A 22,616-nucleotide genomic window follows, 5' to 3' on the forward strand; every position below is an offset into this window, starting at 1 on the left:
CTGCGAAATCAGGTGGCTACCTTCCCGCGGCGAATTTCGCAACGCCAGAAAATTTATGCCGAATTTTATATTCCACGGCCGCCTGACCGGATTGTCCGCCGCGTTCTGAATTCGGCTTACGATAATTATCTGTCGCGCATAATTTTGTATCTGCATCAAAACGCAAATTGATGCGCAATAATGATCGCCATATAATCAAAAGTATCATAATTAATAGACGAGCGGCTATTTGCACGCCGGTTGTAAAATTCGATTATAAAACCGATGCAAAGTTATGTTTCTCAACATACAGTAATGAATCCGGGATAGTCGGCGTGGGTGTTTATAGGCCGTTCCTTCCTGAAATACGTTTTTAGCCTGGGAAATTGTGGATTTCATTAATTTCGTCGATGACTTCACGCGCGCTCTGATATAGCCGCAATATATACAACATACGTATGTACGGACGTCACGCACGTTACGACACTGTATTTTCAAACGACGGGAGACCCGGTCAGCGAGCGAGAGACGCGCCAGTCGTGGAAAGTGGAAGTGTCGGAATAACGACCGGTAATTCCGAGCCGCGGCGGATCCCCCGGGTGGATCGCCTGGATGGTATTACGTAAAGGTCGTTGCCGATGAAGAGTCTCTCGGTGAAACGGCAATGTTCGCAGCATGCTCGCCGGTTTATTGCCGAGCGTCCTGTCTCTCGCTCTCTCTCTTTCTCTACAGCCTACCTGACAGCAATGTCGGTCTACGCGCGCCGATGAAAGCGAAAGAGAGAGAGAGTACTGTCTCTACCGTCATATTACTAGGTCCATAGAAACCGAGATTCTCCGTAACCCCGCCGACCTCATTGACACTGGCCTTGAAGGCCTCTCTTCAAGGTTCACGAAAAATGACAACCCGGACATGACCACCGCATCGTTTAGCTTTAGAACCGCTGCGACTTGAATCTAGACCAGTCATGAATAAATAATCAGATTGCTCGATATAATTCCTTTCTCTAATTCTTTATAAAATATAAATTCTTTATAGAAGGCAAAAATAATATATATATGTATATAATTAGAATAATGATAATTTATATATTAAAATATACCATCTCTTTTATATATTTTATAATCATCAAATTTGTATGATTTTCGTCTTACACGAACTTTTTTCTATATTTTCTCGTTCTGTTAACGTACATTTCAATTGCCGCGGTAATATCTCTCAGTATTGTGTATTATAAAGTCAGTTAATTAAATAAGCGTGACAGGAGGAAGCTCGTTGTAACGAATGACCGTCAACTTTTTCGTATTGCCAGGAATATTTTATTCCTGGCTCTTCGAGAATGCCCCCACGCGCTGCAATATTTCTTCCCGTGCGCGTACACAAGGCTGATTCAACGCTTCATTAAGTATGCCGAGATATGCGTAAGAGGCATGATATAAGCTAATTAGCTTTCTCCCATATTTTACAGGAATTTCGTGGCTGGCGTACTGCAGTTCCAACTGTATCGTTCGCTGTGCCAGGCTGCGGGACAGAGGTTCGGGCCCGACAATCCGAGGAGGCCGCTGCACAGATGCGACTTTTACAGAAAGCCCGAGGCCGGCAGAATCTTGGGGTGAGACTCGAAAAATCCATTAAATTAACATGCACTTAAATCAAAAGCCTCCGGAATGTCACTGTGTCATTTTTTACGCCACGTCTTGCGCAAATCTGTTGTGTATGAAAAGTGGACGTGCAGGCATAAAGACTTGCATCTTTTAATAATCGGCTTTTAATCAACATGTACCCCCCCGTGTGCACGCTTTCGCAACGCCAACGGCGCGTTTCTTTACGACACGAAAGCGAACGCGACGAGATCGATCGCGACCACCAGTCGCCGGCTTCGCCGAATTCGCTCGCGAAACGGAAATGCTCGAGACGCGGAAAAAACGAACGTTTCTCACGTCGCGCTTGCATAGTAAGTCTTTTTTACGATTGAAAAAGCTGCGCCGTTAGTTCGAGCCATTTCAATGTCCGGCAGGCGACATGAGACGGGTATACGCGAAGCAAGCAGAAAAACGCACAAGTACCAGTTAAATGCTGTATTAAAGCCTCGTAAAATGCACAGGTGAATACGTAACTCGGTAACTTGTTTGACTATATTCGATGACGCCGACGGACGTTAATTATGTATAATTGAAAAAAGATGTTGACACGGAATTTTTTAATTTACGCGACACGTATTTGAGATAACGATATTTGAGGAACGCCAGGCATTGCGTTAAAATTTTCGCGCAGTTTGAGAGGATAAAGATTATCTGAATAAATATAAATCTTAATTGAAAAAAAGTGCAGTGTAATCTAGGTCGAATAAAAAAATGTAGATCACGGAGAATGACACAACATCGAGAGAAAGGAAGCAGGATGAGGGAAACGCTCAGTAATACTGCAACTTCATCATTATATATTCCTTTAATTGCTTTAATTGTTTTTTTCCTTGATACGAAGCACTTTTTAAAAAGTTCGATTTGCAATATTTTTTAAAATAGATAGCAACGCGTCAGGATCGCATTTAAAATTAAGATTCTGCGTTACATAAATACGATTATATCTCAATTTTATTTAATTAATTTTACAAGGTTTAACGTTAGGCGTGAAATCGTTAATTCTCGGTTTCTTAATTTTGTTGCCGTCTAATCTCGACATTGCGCCAAAAATGTCACCGAATGTAAAAAGACGGTGCTTCCAAAGGTAGCTATGTTTTTTATTGCCCATTTTACTTTTAAAATTTGCTAATTATGTCCAATTCCACAAACAAGACGTTCTTGACTCGACTTAACCCGATGGCCATATATCGGAGCCGGATTGCCATCTCAAAATGTCAGAAATTCACGGAATTTTACAGCAAGGCGGGGCGGCCGCAAACTCGATCGATGTCTCATTCGGGGTCTTGACATTTTGGCCCCGAATAATTTTAAGATTCAAGGTTAGAATTTTTTACGCCAAGTTAATGCACGCGTGATAAATACAGAAACTGAAGCTTCCTGAAAAGAGAACGAAAAAAGATCGTCCCGCCTTGTCGGCTGATATTTTGCGATCGTCGCGACTAATTTAAAATCCGGATGGAATATTAATTCCTATATTTTAGAAAATTATACAACGTGCTCGTATTAAACAACGTGACAACGTAATTTTTATTCGTGACCTCGCTGAATCAATTAAAAAAGTGTAAATCTGCGAGTTAATGACACACATACACGCACTGACCGCGTTTATATATGTATAACATAATTATATCAGAAATATAAATTATATGTATATTTTTTAACTATTGAATTTTCGAGAGCGAATTATAGTTTATTTCAGACTATGTCGCCTAGAGTCCGACAATTTAGTTTTATATCGCCACCGGAGCGTCCAGTTGAACTTCGCATTTATTCGCTTGCACAATCGCGTCCGTTGCGTGCTTCTCGCGCAACTATATTTGGAATATGGAGCATGAAATCTCTAGGACAATTTCGACATTCATAAACTGAGTATATCTTTATGATGTTTATTCTCGTGTGAATATCTTCCAAATAATTCCGCCAATGTAGACACTATAACTACTGACTTGAATTCATTAAAGAGCGTAGCAATGACGGGAGAATTTACTTTTGTTTATCTTAATTATTTTTAGATTGTTTTAGATTGTTAAATTTGCCAACGACCGTTCTTTCCAAGAAACTGTGTCGCGTCTCGTGTAGCTTCCCATTGAGAACAATGCGCGCCTAAAGCGCGCATTTTGGAGCGTTTGAATAAATCACAAAATTAAAATGTAGACAATGTGATACAACACGTAATAATACAGCTCTGCTGCTAACTGCCTCGAGAAAGGTGATGCTAAGTAGTCGTCTTTAGCGCCGAAGTGGCGTCTTTTATGTTTACGCGGCTTCGAGGTTTCGCGCAAATGTTCGGCGCCGCGGATTGCGGTTTTGCGTCGTTGATTACGGGGCGCACATTTATGCACGCGAGCGCGATCGTGATTCCCGGCGCGTGTTGCAATATGCGTGCGCCACGGTAATGACGCTTATTGTTAAGATCGTATCGTCTCCCACCGCCCCTCTCCGTCTCTCTACGGTGCACACACGCGATTTTTGACACGGCGCCTTTATTAACGGAGAACTCGCTTGCACTTGCTCGTACGCCAAGCCAAACAATCTTCGTCGTTATCCGCGACTGGTCCACGTTGAATTTCATTGATCGCGCCTCGCGCGTGGCCGAGCATTATATCACTGATCGCTTCGCGATCGGATCTCGGTCGCCTTCTCGACGAGCGATCCGGCGGACTATTTGGGTCAACGAGAGGGAAATCTTCGCTCGGTTCTGCAATTTCGCCGGTGCGCCGACCAGACATTTGTCCTCTCGACATTATTGCGATTGCGTCGCTTCTACAATTTTATTTAATCAAGACGAGAGTATCCCGATAATGATAAATAATAACGAGGGTTGATAACCATTTACGGAAGGCGAGACGCGGATCTTACAATTGGTTCGCGGAAAGGCGGACGCACGTAATCGAGCTGGTAAAAAAAGCTGGCGAAACTGCAAAAACATGGGCGTTTATAATAAGTACTATATTGATATTACACACATCGATATTTATATAATCTCCACCCGGTTACGTGGGTAAAAGTTCTTGCAGTAATACATGAACGATACATGAAACGTGTAATACGATTTCCATATTTAAGTACGCGAAATATATAGTAACGAATATGTGAAGACGCAATTTTCATATATTAATTGCGAAAGTGAAAACCAGTCAAGATTAATTAGCTTTATGTTTATTATTCCATTAGAATTTATAATTTTTTTAAACTGACCTTCGTGGACTCGCAAAATATTTCGTGCGATTAAATTCCGGCACGTGTCGAAAAGTAAGATAATAAAAAATTGATTCCCCGCGCGCACGCACGTAATAAAAATTGCGAGAAGCGCGAAATCCCGGGACTGCCATTTATTACTGCAAAAGGAGCGAGATAACATACGCACTTAGCTCAAACGCCCGTGTTTCCTTCATCGTTATGAAATCGCATTCGCGTTAAAGAGTTACATAAAATGACAAAAAGCATCGGGCGGCAACAGTTTTATTCTAACGTGATAATTTATGTTAGAAACGTTCCCGTCTCTTTTACGATGCACACTCGCGGGCTGAGCCCGCGGACTCGTTCGTGCACATTTACAGGCGTAACGCGGGCAAAGTTTTATAGACGTGGAAAGTTGCATGATCCTCTTGGCACAAGCGGAAACTCGATAAGGATTGTTCCGCGTTTGGAAGTGGGTTCGTAGATCGAAATCTCTTTTGGCGGGCGGCCAAGTTGCCGAGGCATCCTGCAATAAAGCAGTTTTCGTTGAGGTCAAACTAATCTCGATAGAATATAGAATTTAAACTGCAATATGAACGCCGTAATGCAATATTAAATTATGTGTAAAACTCGAGCAAGAGATTTATAGATCAAAATTTCGATTAACTGTTGCAAGCACTCGTTGAACAAACGGGGAACGATAGAACGATAGGAGTATAAAAGGGTGATGAAGAAACGGGGAATTTCCAATTCGACGATTCATGATAAATGCGTCGCGATATAATAAATTTAAATCACATTTATGTTAATAAAATGTTTCCGAATGTGTCTCAGCTTTTTTATCGTCCGCCCGTTGCTCAGACTTGCGGTCGATACACGAGCCTATCGCGTAGCACGTTGCGAACTGTCGGCGTCCAAACGGAAAATCAGCCAGAGATCGTTTACCGTGCGAAGATCGCGATTTCATCGATCAAGATCGCGCCGACTTCCTGGCAATGAGCAATCGAAGGACGATCTCGAACTCGCTCTACGGCGCGTGTCGGCGATGACGGCGACGTCGCGCCGATTGCGAAAGCGCGGTATACGCGGTATAAAAAAGAAGAAGAAAAAAGAAAACAGAAATATAGCGTGCGTGTGTCGCGTAAAGGAACGCGCGAGAGAGTCCGTAGCGCGGCGAAAGAGACTCGACGCTCGGGAGAGTGCAACGCGCTGTTACGTGTCACACTTCCGTTTTCACTGCCCGAGATTCGAGGGCGTCACACGCGAATGAAGAACTCGCGCGAATCGCCATCGACAACGGATATTTTAATAATAAAAATTCGCAAACAAAATCGATGCCGCGTTTGCATAATCGAGCACGCGATGTATTCGTCTGTGAAATCAGAAAGGGTGCAGTCTTGCAAACTCTTTTGTGAATAACTTTTCGAGCAACACGCGAGGAAATTTCGTAGATTGCGGCGCTTCTTCAATCTAATTACGCTTGTCATGTCATTTTTAATTTTTGATATCTATACGACATAATTTTTCTTCTGCGTACTGAAAAATGTCGTAAAGATTATTCCATTTTATTAACCGGATTTTTATGCCGGATTTGGAGAATTTATATTCTCCTTTGATGAAAGCTTAATTGACGTGGTATCTTCTTCGTGACGTGGTATTTCAATTTTTAATTAGCAACTTTAAACAGTGTGACATAAATTTTGTGGTCAAGGTTTAGATTAAGGTCTCGCTTGGAATTATTCAAAAGATTGTGTTATTTATTTACATTTTATATTTATTTTATATTAAATTATGAGTGGATTCATTGATATTATGATATTATTGCTATTCTATATTCATATTCATCAATGTTACTTGATCACATATCGATTCTCTGAATTGCAAAATACGACATCACGGTTGACTTATGCATTCGCTAACACACCGACATGGTGATTTAAACGCAAATGCAAATTGATACTTCGTCCTTGAACGCCACGGACGATCACGCGGAGGATCGGAAAGGAATCGTTTGAAAGTGGCTACCCCGCGATCGAGCAAACGGCAAAAAGGTTTTGCGGTATACTGTACAACATTCACGCCTTGAATGCAATTGAGAGTAACTGCCGCGTAACTGTTCCCTCGGAGCCTTCTGAATGCATAAAATCACCCCTGCCCACGATCGCAGAAACCAAAACGTGATTTAAATGACCGACAATGAGAGCGCAATCATATCCGTTTTAACTCGCTGTTACACATCCGTACGTTTACAGTAATTTGCCGTTATTGTGGATCCTCAGCGATACTTTCACCATCCAATCGCTTATTTCTTCATAAAATCTGAAATCTGTCTCTGTTGTCTATGATAAATCATCTTATTTAATCTCCAGTGTTCATCTCGAAAGCAATAAAAATTAATAAAAATTTATCTTACAAAATTACGTATAAAAACACTGTTTTTAATTTAAATGTTTTGCAATACCTATATTGTATTTTTTTACATCTTCCTTTCTTTCTCACTTCTCATTTTTATCATGAAAGAGTGCATCTTATAAAAACGCTATACGTTTAAATGCGGTGCTTCAAAAATTCTAAATATTCCAACTATGAGATAAAAGTCTATTTTTATAGATACAATTAATTACAAGAATATTATTAAATGCAACGATAAATTTTATAAAAGGTTTCACCTATCTCGAATCAAGTATTCTTGAATTAATTATTCCCGAATTAAGTAATTCAGTCAGACGCTTACTGTTGTTTATTATACTTTCGCGATGAGTTTATGCACCTGTTTGTTGATACACCACATCGGCAAAACGTTCGCCTCCTCGCAGCATCTCGGCGTTACGAAATGCATCGTCGGCAGGAAAGTACCGATTTCGCCTACGTGCCGAACACCGGAAATTATGTGATCGATATAAATTACGGCCGAAGGCTGAAAGAGAGTGAGAGAGAGAGGGAGTAACGAAGAGAGAGAGATCGGGCTTCTCAAGATGTGTCGAAATGTTTTGACCATTCGAAAAGTTTTCCGAAAAGTTCTCCTCCACAAGAGGCGTGGTGGGTGCACGAATATTTTTCTTATTTCATGCGCGAGTAACCGGAAACGGATTGACGGTGGAATTGATGTCAGTGAGGAGCTCGTATCCCTCTTTCTCTCTCGTAACGCCGGCGCCGCGATTGCAATTGACATTATCCGTCGATTGCACCTTCTGATAACGTGAAATCACCGCAATTTCTCGATAGACTGCCGTGATGTAATTAATTCACGAATTTAGCCCTGAAATGCTCGTGGATACGTAAATAATTGTCGAGATTAATCTCTCTCGCACGACCTGGTTTCGCGGACATATATTGAATGCATGCAGCAAACTAAGTTTCTTTGAGACTGGAATATACAATCAACATGTTAATCAGAGGTATATGGTTAACTAAAGATATATAAGTAATTTCTCTGAATAATCTCCTATACATCAATTTATTTATCAAATTATTACAATACACAGTAGTACATTGATTATTCCTGATTCCATAAATCGTGACTATAAAGATATACGCAAAAATTTACCATTGTAAACATGTAGCGAGTCGAATAAAAGGAATTGAACGCGGCAACATTTTATATGCCCGCAAAATTCTTTTAAAAAAGTTGGGTCGAAGTTAAAAGCTTGTTAATCCATTTAGCGAACGTTGCGCTATAACGATGCCACGATACGCCGTGATTATGCATAAAGGAAAAGTTGCGAGAGTTCGCCGTTGATCCACTGGATCGATCTGAGAGGCCGCGCGATCAGCGCGGGATACCGTCGCCACCGTTGCGTAATCGCCGCGCGTCTAAACAGTCACCTCCGTCGGCACCGTGCACCAGTTCTCAGGCACCGCGGAGCGTCGCCTTTAAAGTCGTTTTAATCTTAAATCGGGCGCAGACGAAGATCGTTCGATCATCCGACAGTGTCGATGGCCTAATCTGAATTCATTTGCCATCAATCGTCCCGGCCGTGTTGAGGCATATTGTCTCGCTTCTCCGATTAAATTTGCGTATCAATTAATTTTGGAAGAGCGGCGAGACAGAAATGTTGTAACGGATGTTTGTATCCTTTTACTGCTCCAGGGGGAGATTGTGTTTTTTATCTCGCAGATTAAGAAAAAAACCGAGAATAAAAAGCATCTGGATTTTTTTCACTCTGGAAAGTCTGCGACGCCGACGTCGCTTTCAAGTTGTAACCTATAAATTGAAACGTGCGATATTATAGTCTCAAATGCATGCGTCTCAGGCAAAGTTTGTTTATCGTGCTACGAGGAAAACGAAGTAAAATAAGAAATTAAATCGATCTTAAAATATTTATGACATATTTCCATATAACTCATACTGCTTTCGGAAATATTTTTTCGGTTATATATTGGTTTGGCCAATAAGTCCGTGCGGTTATTTGTAAGTAATATTTATAAGTAAAAAACCGCACGGACTTATTGGCCAACCTATTATACATATATATATATATTTTAGTTCAGATTAAGAGGTGACAACGAAAAATATCGTCGGGAAGATATGTCAATGTCTAGAATAAAGTATCTGAAATGGAGACATACGGACCGATAATATGGCTATATCAGTTAAGTAACTCATACTTGTCGAAGATACGACGTCGACGTTGGCATAAATTGTTCGTGGAATTCCAAACGGCGGCGCACCGCAATAAATTTCGCGACGGCATTCCGCGCTGCCATAACGCGAAATATATCGCCCCACGCAGATTAAAATCGCGTCGGAAACGGTTTGTCGAATGGATTATGACATTGGACGGAGTCAGGCGCGGAGCACAAATTAGAAATATGATATGATCCCGATAGATAGAGCCGTGGAATCGTGACGGCGCGGGTGGAATTATAAAATCGCGCGTTATTAAATCACGTCTCTCGTTATGCACTGCGTGTCGTTGGTTCGCCACCTTGATTCCGTGTTATCCTTTCTTTTCTACGTCGCCGTGCGTTTCCGCGCGAAAAGCACGTCCGGCAATGAAAGAATGCCGAGTCGTAAATACCTCGTAGCGCCACGCTACTCTATGCACGCGTATACCGAATAATATCCACCTGCAGAAATCGTCGAGATTATCCCTTATGTAATCGCTTTATACGGCGCGTAATCTCTTTTTCTCGACGGCGCGGCGCGGTCTGTGCATTCCGTTTGTCTAACGACCTCGCGAACAGCGATTCCCGCTGAATAGAGCAAAAAGTACCGCGCATTCTTACACATGCTCTCGCCACTCACAAGCGAATAGTCTTACTCTCGTTTAAATAATTTCATTGAAAATATTTACATTAAAATAATCCGGTAAAGACTACCGACAATTTTAATCTTAGCAACTGTTTAAAGAGCTGCTTCCGGATTACTATTTTGCGCGGGATATTATTTTAAAGATCACAGAAAGCTCTACGTTTGTATCTCTTTCCAGAAAAATATTCCAGTTTCAACGAGTTCTAGTGTTCCAACTGATAGCACAATTTCATTATAGAAGATTCGATGGAGTGCCGCAAACTAACGAATTGTTTTGATTCGCAGGAGATTGATGGAGAGGGGCTCGTCCATCCCGTGGCAGGAAACGCTGCGAGAAGCCACCGGCGAGTTCAGATTAGACGGATCCGCTCTTAGGGAGTACTTCCGGCCATTAGAGGACTGGTTGAGGACCGAGAATTTGAGAACGGGCGAAGTGGTCGGCTGGTCATACGGTAAAGAGAGAAAGAGCGAGGGGAGCAGGGAGGGGAAAGAGATAGACCGCTCGTTTAAATTTACAGGATTTAAACCATTCTCTTTTTCGGCCGTTGCGACACTTTCCGCGCGTTGATTTACGGCGACGTCGTACGTCACGCTTATACCCCTAATTAAAGATAAATGTTACAACGGCCGGATACCACTGGAGATCGATTCAGGTGACGTTGTGGAGCCGGCGTAGTGCGACGCGATGCCTTTCGACGTAACTTGCTACAAATTATGCAATTTCCTACTGTAACAGATTGAAGGTTGCAGTTCCCACGTGCTACTTTACTGGCGAACGTTACAAATGTTCATTGTATGACGACATTCGACTTGTGAATTACGATCCGCTGTGTGTGTGTATGTTTGTTTGTGTGGTACGTGTATGTGTGTGTCCATAATACGGTGAAATTATTGAGATTAACGGCCTGCACCTAGCGAAGAGCATGCATCTTGCCAAATTCTTGACGCGCCGGTCACCGCGGTCGCGCGTTATATAAAAAACCGTTACACGTGGAAGAACTCGGATATGTACATCGTGCCCCGCGCTCATCCCATAAATTACGCCGGTGCGTTTCGCAAGCATAGCGGAGCACTTCGAGCGGAATAAGTTATGAATTCTCTTAAATAAAGTAAAACCGTTATGTATGCGTAATAAATCAAGAAGTGTCGACATCCCCGACGAACGAAAGGGAAAACGGACAAGGACCTCGACAAGATCGATCGTGGCGATAATGAGGAACGATATCGCATTCCGCGAAGCTGCGAGGAATTCGACTCTCCTGGAAGGAGAGAAAAAAAAGAGAAGAGAACGCGAAGAAATCCGCGCGCGGTGACCACCGCGCCGTTGACGGAAGAGCACGCGCGCGAATGCCAGCAACGCGAATTATCCGGCCGCCGGCGGTCTTTTTTCTTGCCTTCGTGAAACGCCGAGGCGTGTCTTTTTTTCCCGATAACGAAACGATAGCGAAACGTTCGCGCTATTTCCGCGATAAAACGCAGAGAGACGGCGCGCAGGGCCCCCGCCGTCGGGAGAGGAGGTCGATTGTAAAGTTCTGGCCCCGTGAGACTGGAAAATTGCGAAAGCGGAGTGTGAAACGAGGAAAAGGCCGCCGGGAGAAGAGAGCTAGGAAAGGATAAATATAGCGACGTACTTAAAGAAGAAAAGAGAAAGAGAGAGAAAGAGAGCGATAGGAGAATCGTGAGACAGGCTCGACGACCGCACTCTCGTTTCTATCGCGCGCCGTAAGAACTCCCCGATGCATTCATCCATCCGTTTGCGAATTTGCGAAGAGGCGAGATCGAGATTCGCACACGTGCACGTGTGCATGCCGGCATCAGACTCGCGCGCGCGCGCGAGCTTCGTTTCTTCTCGCGTGAGAGCGAACATCGCGTTCACGTCAATCGGGAGCAGGGCACGCGTGATCGAGAAATCCAATTCGACTACGCAATATTATGTAATGAGGTTCCCCACCAGCCGGGGGCGATCGATCCAGTTACACGGGATTTCGTTACAGGAAGTAATTCTGGGAGAACATACACCTTTCCCCGAAAGAGCAGATCTCTAAATTAAGATACCTATATGTTGAGCGCGCGTTCAGCCGAGGAAACTGACTTTTTCTCCGCGAGGTATACGGTATATCTTGTGGTGCGCCGTAAAGGAAAATGCAAATCACGAAATAGGAAGACGGATTAGTCATGGTAGGAATATTCGTCATGTCCAGCCGCGGAAAGTGAAAAGACACAGCGTAATGTTAGAGAGTCGCTTTGGACAACCAATTTGCATTGCAGAAGTTCGTTTTACTTGATTGCAAGCGTTATGCAGGCAACGCATATTAGTATCGTTAGCTTAACCTGAATTCGAGCGCCGGCGCGCCGCGGACGCGTGCAGAGTCCGTCTTGCATAACGTGCGCGCACGCCTTGTCAATATTTTCAACCAAAACAGCCGGACGAAACGCGACGGACAAATGCGGTGCATAAATCTGCGTTTGCTCTAGCAAAACGGTTATTTAGCGCGTTTAAGCGGCAGGAGGGGCTTCCTTCTCGGGAGATGGATTCCGATGGAAGGAGCAGATGTACGCGGAGACTCGTACATATACGTAACAGCGCGATAAGAAAAAAAAATCATGGAACGCCAGTCATATAATTTCACTTTCATTCGATCTTCGTTCTCGTTTCGCCCGGTAACGTCTCCCGGTTACGCACCGCGGTTAATGCACGTACGATGTAACGGAAAAAACAAAGAGCAAAGCTCTCGATCGAGCGAATGATAATAATTTCTCTAAACGGTTTTAAGTACCGTTACGTGCAAAGAGATTGAAAGGAACAGTTGGATCAGGTATTATTTGATACGTGTTGTATGTACATTGTACATATATAAATAAGTAAAAGTACGGCCTATACACGCGCACCGAGAGCAGGAACGTAACCGCAAATAATTGAGAGATAGATCACTTCATCTTTAAAAGAATCGGTGGATATACTTATTCCGTCTGTGCACTTTGCGGCCGTGAGCCACCAATTATCCTATCGTATTTCACTCGAGTAGATTGATGTTATTAAATTTTTCCGGTAACACTTAATCATAAAAACGATCGGTAATTTCTCGGAGCGATCGTGGCGCATTGGATAAGAAAAATCGCGTTAATACGTTATGCGAACTGAACTGAATGAAGTAATATCGGCGCATTGTGCCCGATGACGAGATAACGAGGTACGTGTTATTATTAAGTAGCGTTTCCACTCCCCGTGCCACCTTCCATCGACGTAGCCACAACTGATTAAACCCGCAAGAAATCGCTATCTAGAGACCCGAGATAGCTCGGCGCCGCAAGCCCCCTTAAATGCACGAGCAAATCAAGCGGAACGACGACACGTGATTCCAGCGAAAAAGCGATACTGATGAATTCGCCGAAAAATGTCCGCAAAACCGCGAAGAAACAAAGCCACGAAGGGAAAGGTAGACTGACCCCTCCGCCAGTGTGGTTTCCTTTACTCGCCGCGAGATTCTCTCCTTCCTGCTCCTGTCGATCTCGATTACGGGATTTTAGAACGGCCCGTTTCCTCCCCTTCGCCCCTCCCCGGCGAATCGATCGCGCGATCTCCGTAGCACGCTCACTTTGGACGATCGAGAGAATATCTTAGCTGCTATTTCGATAAATGCAGGTTTCGTTATTCTTTTTTTATCTGTTAGAGCAGCGATTTTAATCAATCGATCGTGACGCGAGTAAAATGCGAGCTGGGTTCCGTTGACCACTTTCAATAATCTAAAAAAAGTGACATAATTATGTAATTTAATAGTATGTTAATTTGTTACATAGACGGAGACTTTTGCAAAAGGAGCATAGAGACCGCGGGCCTGCAGGTTTACGGTAGCGGCTTCTACAACGGCGGCATATCCATCTCCACGTCTTGGATCGCGACAGGAACCATGATGATTCTTTGGATTGTATCAACGCTCTATTGAACGCATCAACAACCCTCTATTGAACAATTCGACAACAAGTAGCCGATTCGTCATCGAGCAATGATAATGAATTTAGGGAGAGCTCGTTATACCGATTACGCGTCATCTGCCAAAATACACCAAATCATATTCCTATAACATCACTGAATAAATCTTGAAAATAGTGAAATTATTCGCCCAAATATATCTGGTCGGTTGATGGCAAAATAATAATCGTTACTGCCAAGTAATACGAGTACTTTAAAGTACACTCTTGTCAAGCGTGTGTGTGTATGTGACAAGCTGCACGTTTTACGTGATGTAAAAAGGTCACACTGTCAATTTACAAATATTATTATTACGTAGATCTGTATAATTGTAATACTATTAATATTAAACATTTATTACTTATATATATTATATTATATGTCATGCTATAATATTATATACGCAGTATTACAATTAAGAATATAAAGCGTGCATGAAAACGTATGTATTGTGCGTGGGTGTAAATGCATAAATCATTTCATATACTTGAACGGCTCATGATTCACGCCCTGTAACTATTAGCACTGTTGTGGTTGACCAAATAAAATTATACCTACTGTTGTAAAAAAAATGCGTCGGAATATTCGCTGAAACGCTCGATTGTCCGATATTACATCATTTTTACGAACAGTTTCATTTTCTAAGTATCTGACTCTGTACGTTCCGGTTCTTCTAACGGGATTGCAAAATCGAGGCTCGGCATCGTCACGCATTCTACGACGCTACTTTTTCAGCACAAATGGGCCGAAATATTTTTTTTCGGCCCGGAACCGTCACATTAAGAGAGCTCGTTAAACGGCATACTTAACTTTCGCGTCGACGTACGGAAGGAATAAAGGGAGAATATTTTATATTCGCGAAAGAAAGAGGAATCCTCTCGAATGGCACGCACAAAAGCTGCTCGACGACAAAAGCCACGCCGGACGGCTCCCTTAACTTGCGTAATTGAAAGCCGGCGAAATCGTACCAGGTGAAATCGCGCTTTTGCTGTCAAATTACCGGTAAACTCAATCGGACCACCTTATCCCTTACCATTTTATTGCATCTTTTATCGCCGCCATTAGATCGCTCAATCCTTTTAACTACCATACCTCACGTATCATGCGCATTTTTGTTCGCTTCGGCATTAGCAGGTCGTGAATGCGAATAACGATTTTCGAGACGATCTCGATAAATAGCGTATAAACGTATATACAATTATACGATTCGCTTCGACCGCATTCTTCTAAATTACGGTGAATGATATGCCTGAATACTAAAGATTTTATAACACTGAATATTTAAAGTATCCAGTCATAAAAATCTCAATAAACTTTAATAAGGAATTTGAGCAATTAATAATTTTAATAAAATGCATATGATTCAGATTTGTAACGAACAGATGTCTTCGCGAAGATAGCATCCACTTTCTCGAAGACCGTAAAATTAGACACATGAATATTAATCTTGGATACAAACACAACAATGGGAGGGGGCTCTTATTAAACCCTTTTGTTTCACGGCCGCTCTCTCATCCGATTTTTCATTGCAGCATGCGCCGACGCGTAGGACGTCAGCTTTCACGTGTAAGAAATGCCATTATTGTTTTGCAAAGGCACGCCACTGAAACGTACCCGTAATTGCACAAAGGTGGTCCCTGCTGTCCAGAAAACTGGTCCGCCCGTCTTGCGTAATGAGAAGACGCGGAAATCGACCGCGTCGGGCAAAAAGAAACGTCTTGCATCATCATCGAACGTGCACGCATTTCATCGCGCGCGCGACCGGAAATATTTCTGATCTTATCATTTCACGCGGCGGACACGAAGCACACCATCTTGCGCATAATATACCCCGACGACGACGACAACGACGAAAGCGGAATATTTGATTTCAATACCGGTCGCGCGAGAGTTTCATATCTTCTGGCACGGCGCAGATTGATTTCTCGCATTTTCGCGATTCGCGACTGATCAACTCGTCGAATTAACGACATAGCGTGCAATTATTCCTCCCTTGCATAATCGAGAGGTAATTCGCGCCGCGAGCTAAGTCCCCGCTTCCTGTCGCGGAGAAGACACGGCGATTCTATTAACTGAAACGACGCGAATACGCAATTTTAATTCATTCCGGGATAGCGCTTTGAACACACGGAAATCGACAAAAGCTATAAAGAGACCATAGAGCCCGTAGTACCTGACTGTTCCAAATTGATCTATCCCATTACGGAATCGTAGATTGCCCTGCAATTAAGCGTCGTCGTTATTCTAAGTTTCTATCCTGGAATCATTTTGAAATTCTTACTTAACGTGAGCGAGATATTACTTCACACGATACATCAGACACATTACCTCGTTACGTTCGAAAGAGCGATTCGTATTCCACTCGATGCATATCCGCCGGTATTAATCTGAAAATAAGAAATCAAGTTGATTGTCAGGAATACATAATCTCTCCTCGTTACTCATCGGGCATAGGCGCCACCTTATCGAGATATGGACTCCTAATTTCGTTTAAATTTCCTTTCCGTCATTTGAAAACTCGATCAGATATTAAGTTAATGTTATAATATCGCGATTTTTGAAGGGATATTTCAATAACTACAAATATTAAAGAAATAGTTATTTCCACCAATAAACGAATCATATTCTTAGGTACCATAAATTGATTGATAAATATTGAAGATTCAAAATTTCAATTACTAATGATCAGTTGCACAATAAACATTTTAGATTAATTATATTATTTTCATTTTTATTTCTATCTCTCTTATTTTCATAATAAAGAGCGATGGAGAGGTAATAGGTGAAGGATAAATTTAATGAAAGAAGACATTGATGAAAGAAGTTTCTCTCCCGTTGATAATGCTAGGATTAAGCAATATTGATGGATAACGTTCGTGAGAGAGGTTTCTGAGGACCGATCATAAATCGCTCGGAGTGGAAACCGGTCAGAGATGGATGAACCGGACGTACGTCGCGGTTTGGTTGGTCGACGCCCATGAAACGGTTTGGCGATCTGCCCCAAAACTGGTCCGACCAGTTGCATAATCGGAAGACCGGGAAGTCGTGCCTTTCCGCGAAACGTCTGCGAGGCGCACAATGAGAGCCGACTGACTGGACGCCAACTCTCGTCCACTTTCACCGTCGGTCGCGCGCACCGTTTTAGCCGGTGGTTTTAGCCGCGACGCAACCACCGGTTATATCCGCGGACGGCCGAAATCGGCGAGAGAGGAAAAAAGAGAGAAAGAGAGAGAGAAAGGGCGAAAAAAAAGAGCCGCGCAATTTCGCCGCCCGGCCGGAATCGGGTGTAATCGTTTTAATTGAGGCCTCTTGGAAAGGTGGAGCCTCGACAAACGACGAACCGACGAAATCGTTTCGAAATTGTCCGTGAAAGTGATCCAGAAAGCAGATCGGCTCCACTTCGCCTCCCTCTGCCGATACGCCGGCATTGATACAGGTGCATGTTTTGTGTAGTATCGCAAAAAGAAGAAAGAAAAAGTCAATTCGTTTCATACACCTATACTTCGCGAGTTAAGCAATTCGAATGCCGACGGGCTGAGGAATCGGTTACGTCACGCGTGTCGACCGTATGGAAAATTATACATGAAATCGGTTCGCAAGATAGATAACACGAGATGGACCGGGTACCGAAGGGAATCGATCGCGCGTACTTATGGGCACGCGACGTCGTTCGGTCGTTTCGAAACTGGTCGGTGAAAGTGATCAAGCTCCAAAGAGATTAAACGATAAACATATATTAAAAGACACTAGCATTGCATATCTAACTCTCTAGTGCGCGCATTAGCATATCCAATTAATTAGCATCTAAAATGTAACTAATTAATTCGACAGAAGTATGCTAAATTGGCTTTGCTGTAGAACTTTCTACCACAGAATTGGCGATCCGTTTTGCTGTCTTTCGTCGCGTAGCAAAGATCAATATCAAAACGCAAAACTTTTGTTTTGAAATAATTCCCTTTAATCTTGTACGCAATTTTTTTAATAAAAATAAAGTAATAAAGTAATAAATTACAAATTATATTAACTTATAATTTTACGAGATTTGTCTCTACTTTCAACTTATATATAACATTGTTTTAACATAATTTATATTTCATTACATTTATGTTATGTATAGAAAATAAAACCATCATAAAATAATTTTAACGTGGCGATGATCTTTATCTGGTTTTATTTGACGGAAAAAAATAGTTGTATTACAGTTAACGGCCTGACAAATAGCGAGAGATAATGAAGGTTTTCTGCCTTTTGAAAGGCGCACTTTTGAGAAACAACAGGCTGCATCGGAATCGTTATGGTGATCGTAAAGACTATTACGTCTGCGAAATAAACTCGGGGTCAACGATATCCCAGAATAATATCTGGCATTACTTGGCTGGTAATGAGGGTAATTATGATTAGTGTTGTTCCAGCGAAACAATGCTCAATTCTTACGTAATGCGAGACATAGAGCGGCACCAATGTCACTGTCTCGAGCGGTTGATTTATTTAGGTTGATTTATACAACGAATTATACTAGCTGATGCAGAAAGCGTGAACCAGTTTAATTATTGTTTTTTTCTCGGTTTTTTTTGTTATGTAGCATTTGAATTTTATTCGCTAATTAATCTTGCATATTTATTTTAACAGCTTTTTTATACAAAGATGTAAAGAGATATAATATATGTGTACGCTTTTTTGTCGATTATATAACAAAATTTGCTATAAAAATGATAAAATCAAGTAAAATAAAATTTCATAACACGCATGTTGAAATATCCGTAACGAAAAGTCTAAAGTCAAATAAAGTAAATAACGTAACACAGGTTACGTTATCTCTTACAGTTTCGTGAATTCCCTCTTTCGTTTCTGTTCATTGATTTGAAAATTCATTAACAGCCTTGTTACTTGTTACGAAGAGATTTCTACTTCTTGTTTTTAATAAAATAAAAGGCGGGTGGAAAAGAAGAAAGTCAAGCATAATATATTCAAATTACAAAACGGAAGTGCCGGATTGCGCGTTTCAAGTAACGCTTTCGCGAGAAGTGTGATTTTTTATTCCCGCTTGAAGATTTATAACTGTAAGCCACCGTTTCATAATAATTACCGTACTAGATTTCTTTTGCGTATACTCGTCTGATATTAATCTTACCTCCCGTGTTTAAACAAACCACGTTACTAAAAACTTTTAGAATCTTTTTTATATGCATCCACATCGTGTAAAATAATCTTTTTGTCTAGATTTTAATTTATTTCCAATTCTTGTCTTTACCATAATCATTACAAAGTGATAATTAGTGAAATCAGCAATTCATAAATGTATAGGAGACAGAATTATTTATCTTCATCATTCTTGGCATTCTTAAACGTCTATTTGATTTGGTACAAAACACCTGAGTTTCATCGTTACACGATATTCGATCAGTGTGATTTATTGGATTAAATCCCCTATAACGAAATTCGACGCCATCACGTGCACAATTGTCACTGCGCCGCAGGAGTTGATTTCCCGCTCTCCGGGTCGCCGTTTCAACGTTCTCCATTACTCCACAATACTGTTTTCAAAATATTAGAATGCTCGATGAGCACGCAAAAAATTCTGCAACCCGGCCGCTTTCTATTTCCTATTTCCAAATCTCGCAACGCACGACGCATGAAACGTTTGAAACGTTTCACCCGATCAGCCGGGCGCATTAAACAACGCGACATATTAGTGTAACCGTTATGCAATTCCCGTTGTTCCGCGCCGTTCTACCTTCGATCGATTCGCAATCGAAATCTCGCAAAGGCGGTTCCCAATGGCGGATGCAGAATTGCATAAATCCGCCGAGGCTGGGTGTCGAAGTCTTTCTCTCTCTCTCTCTCCTCTCTCCTCCCGGCGCAATAATCCCACATCTCGCGATCGTATATTATTTGTAAAATCAATCATTGATATCCATTTCTCCGAAGTACATATCTACGTCGTCGGTGATTACAAGGAGATTTTCCCGGTGCAATTATCCTTGAGCAATCGTTTGGTTGCGACAATCGTCGTATCGTCGTTGGCGCACGATCGGATCAGCGCGAAATTGGTGCGAAAAGTCCAGGCGTATCTAAAGGACGAAAAATCGACGGAAAAGCGAATAGATGTGTTATTTACGAGACGGCCGCTCCTTACGGCAGTGGCTTGTTTATCCACTTTAGATGCAAGGACAAAGAGAAGTCGATCTAAATGCCACGGGCGAGACCGCAGTTCTCGTAGTTTTCTCTCCTCGATTGCTCGATACCGGCAAATCGCCGCGCTTAATTACAATATCGCGAAAAGAGATTTAAAAATCTCATTCACCGTTAATAAGCAACTAATAAGATAAATGCTCGGTATAATTATTCCCGCTCTTATTTTAACGCGGTTAAATAAATGTTATAATTTAAATTAAAAAATCACGAGAGTGAGAAATAATCAACGTGACATTAAACGCGCTTACGCCATATTTTCTGCAGTCTATCGTTTATCCGGGTTTATCTAATTGAATTAAAAATTGATGGATTATGGGCTTATTTATAAGAGCTATAATACGGTATTACGGTATCGGTTCGTATTTACAATCGATCTCGTGTACAAATAAACGGTAATAATCCATACGGTCGTCATGTTGCCGTCTCGCGACACGTTTCCACAAATTGTAAATATATTTCAAACGTAAATGCCCGGGGATCCTCCGTGTATTATTGAGCAACGGTGCTCTACGCGTGATTTCACACAAAATTGCGAAATGAATTAATCGGCATGCCGCACCGGTGCGCGCGACATCCAGTTGGCTCTACCGTCATTAAAACCTTCGTATTAATGAGCTCGGTTACGCCGTGACGAACGAGCGGGAATTCGGTCAGGGATTTTGCACTTGGGGTAACACTTGACGCTTCGCGACACATATTTATGTGCCATTTCCCTTGCTGGAAATAATGAGATCTGCTAAATATCTCGACGAGCAACGCGAGAGCTTACAGGGAATGCAATTTTATTAAAACTTACGAAAAATCCGTAATTACTTCCACCAGATAAAACAAGCAGGTAAGAGCATGTTGCGTAAAAAGTTTGGGCCGGCGAGGAAATGAATAATTTCTATATTACTTAAAGAAGAAAAAATTATGATCAACGAGCGGATGTGCAGTTACTCGATGAAAAATGTTTTCTTCAGCAACCCGCGCGTTCTTATAAGAACACATAATTCGATTAACTATGTTATATATCATCTCACGAATTTTTTTCATGTGATATTTGAATTTAATATAGAAACAATCTTTGCAGAGTTTTTATCATTTTATTCTGATACTAAATTAAACCGGTAAATTGCTAATAAAATATGCGCACGCCGCGTTAATAAAATTCGTTTAATTTACATATATGTATATAACGAAAATGGAGACATCTTTCTCGAAAATTTTCAACATGTTTCGAAAATAATAAACAATTTTTAATTTTAATAAACGTATTATTAAACGTGGATAGCACGTTTCTTCGCATTTTCTTTTTTACTAGTTGGATAATCGCTGAAATGCACATCGTCCAAATAAACGATACCCAACTTACAATACAAAACCTACTACGCAGCTATTGCCCTTTGCAATTGCGAAATGTTTGTTTTGCTAGCTGCAATTGCACGATAGAGTGCACACGTAGGACCTGCATTATCAAGATTGTCGTACGCGAACTGGCATTTGCATAACAACCAGAGAATGGGTAAGACGAAAAAGATTATTGTATTTAATTCAAGATATTTTACTTCCAGATAAAACAAAGAAAACATAAGTGAAAGAATTATTTCATATTTATCACCTAAAAGTACGTCAGTTAAAAGCATTTCTATAAGGACATTCAATGATTTATAATATTAATTTATTTAAATAAAATCTCTAATGTTTCGAAGTATGTTGACAATGCTGATAAATATGATTGTTTTAAGTTCCAAAGCTAAGTTTATTTCCAACAATGACTAATTTTGATGAAATATACAAGCGGCACTGGCAGCAGGGGGCGTTCCCTCGTAATTACTAATTACACTCTATTTAGTAGGATGCTGTGCAGCGTTACGAGATTAAGCGGTCGATGCTTCGAACGACGATCCAGTCCGTAGTCCGATCTATTGCGTGCCGCGAGAATAAGAGGGAACGCGGTGAATTGCCCTCCCAATCATCTCATTACACGAGTCTGCTTGCTCTCGACTGTTCCGACAGACAACTCTAAACTCCGGCTTTCGCCTATCTATTCCAATTCTTTCCTAACATCAGCCGCATCTACATCCGACACATCAGACTGCGAGCGAAAATAAACTGTTATAAGCGCGGGATATAGAGGATCGTATGCACTATTAATTTGCAAATAACGCAAATAGATACACGGCATAATACAGTGGCGCAATAAATAACAAACAGTGTAAGATAACGCAGGTAAAATTACAACGTTACCTCAGTTTTATGCGATGAAAAGCCACGAGTTTATATTAGATTACATTATGAAATAGTATAAGTTCTCATATTTTGCGCTTGTCGCCTGATCGATCTACCATTTCCGTCACGCAACCAAGCGTGGCCGAAGAAATGTCACATCAGTCCCCACGAGATCGAAAGTGAC

At 41.6% G+C, this 22,616-nt stretch overlaps 1 protein-coding gene across 1 annotated transcript in view; it reads left to right on the forward strand.

Annotated features, from left to right (window-relative positions):
• Nucleotides 1–14,383, forward strand: part of LOC112456751 (angiotensin-converting enzyme-like) — a 48,618-nt gene extending 34,235 nt beyond the window's left edge. Inside the window, exons 11-13 of the mRNA XM_025019485.1 lie at nt 1,448–1,591; nt 10,342–10,508; nt 13,855–14,383. Coding sequence (XP_024875253.1) covers nt 1,448–1,591; nt 10,342–10,508; nt 13,855–14,000 — 457 coding nt within the window. The 3' untranslated portion in view covers nt 14,001–14,383. The remainder of the gene's footprint in view (nt 1–1,447; nt 1,592–10,341; nt 10,509–13,854) is intronic.
• Nucleotides 14,384–22,616: the final 8,233 nt, after the last annotated feature.

Source organism: Temnothorax curvispinosus, unplaced genomic scaffold, assembly GCF_003070985.1.
Source record: "Temnothorax curvispinosus isolate PA1 unplaced genomic scaffold, ASM307098v1 QBEX01007135.1, whole genome shotgun sequence".
NCBI classification, from domain to species: Eukaryota; Metazoa; Arthropoda; class Insecta; order Hymenoptera; family Formicidae; genus Temnothorax; species Temnothorax curvispinosus.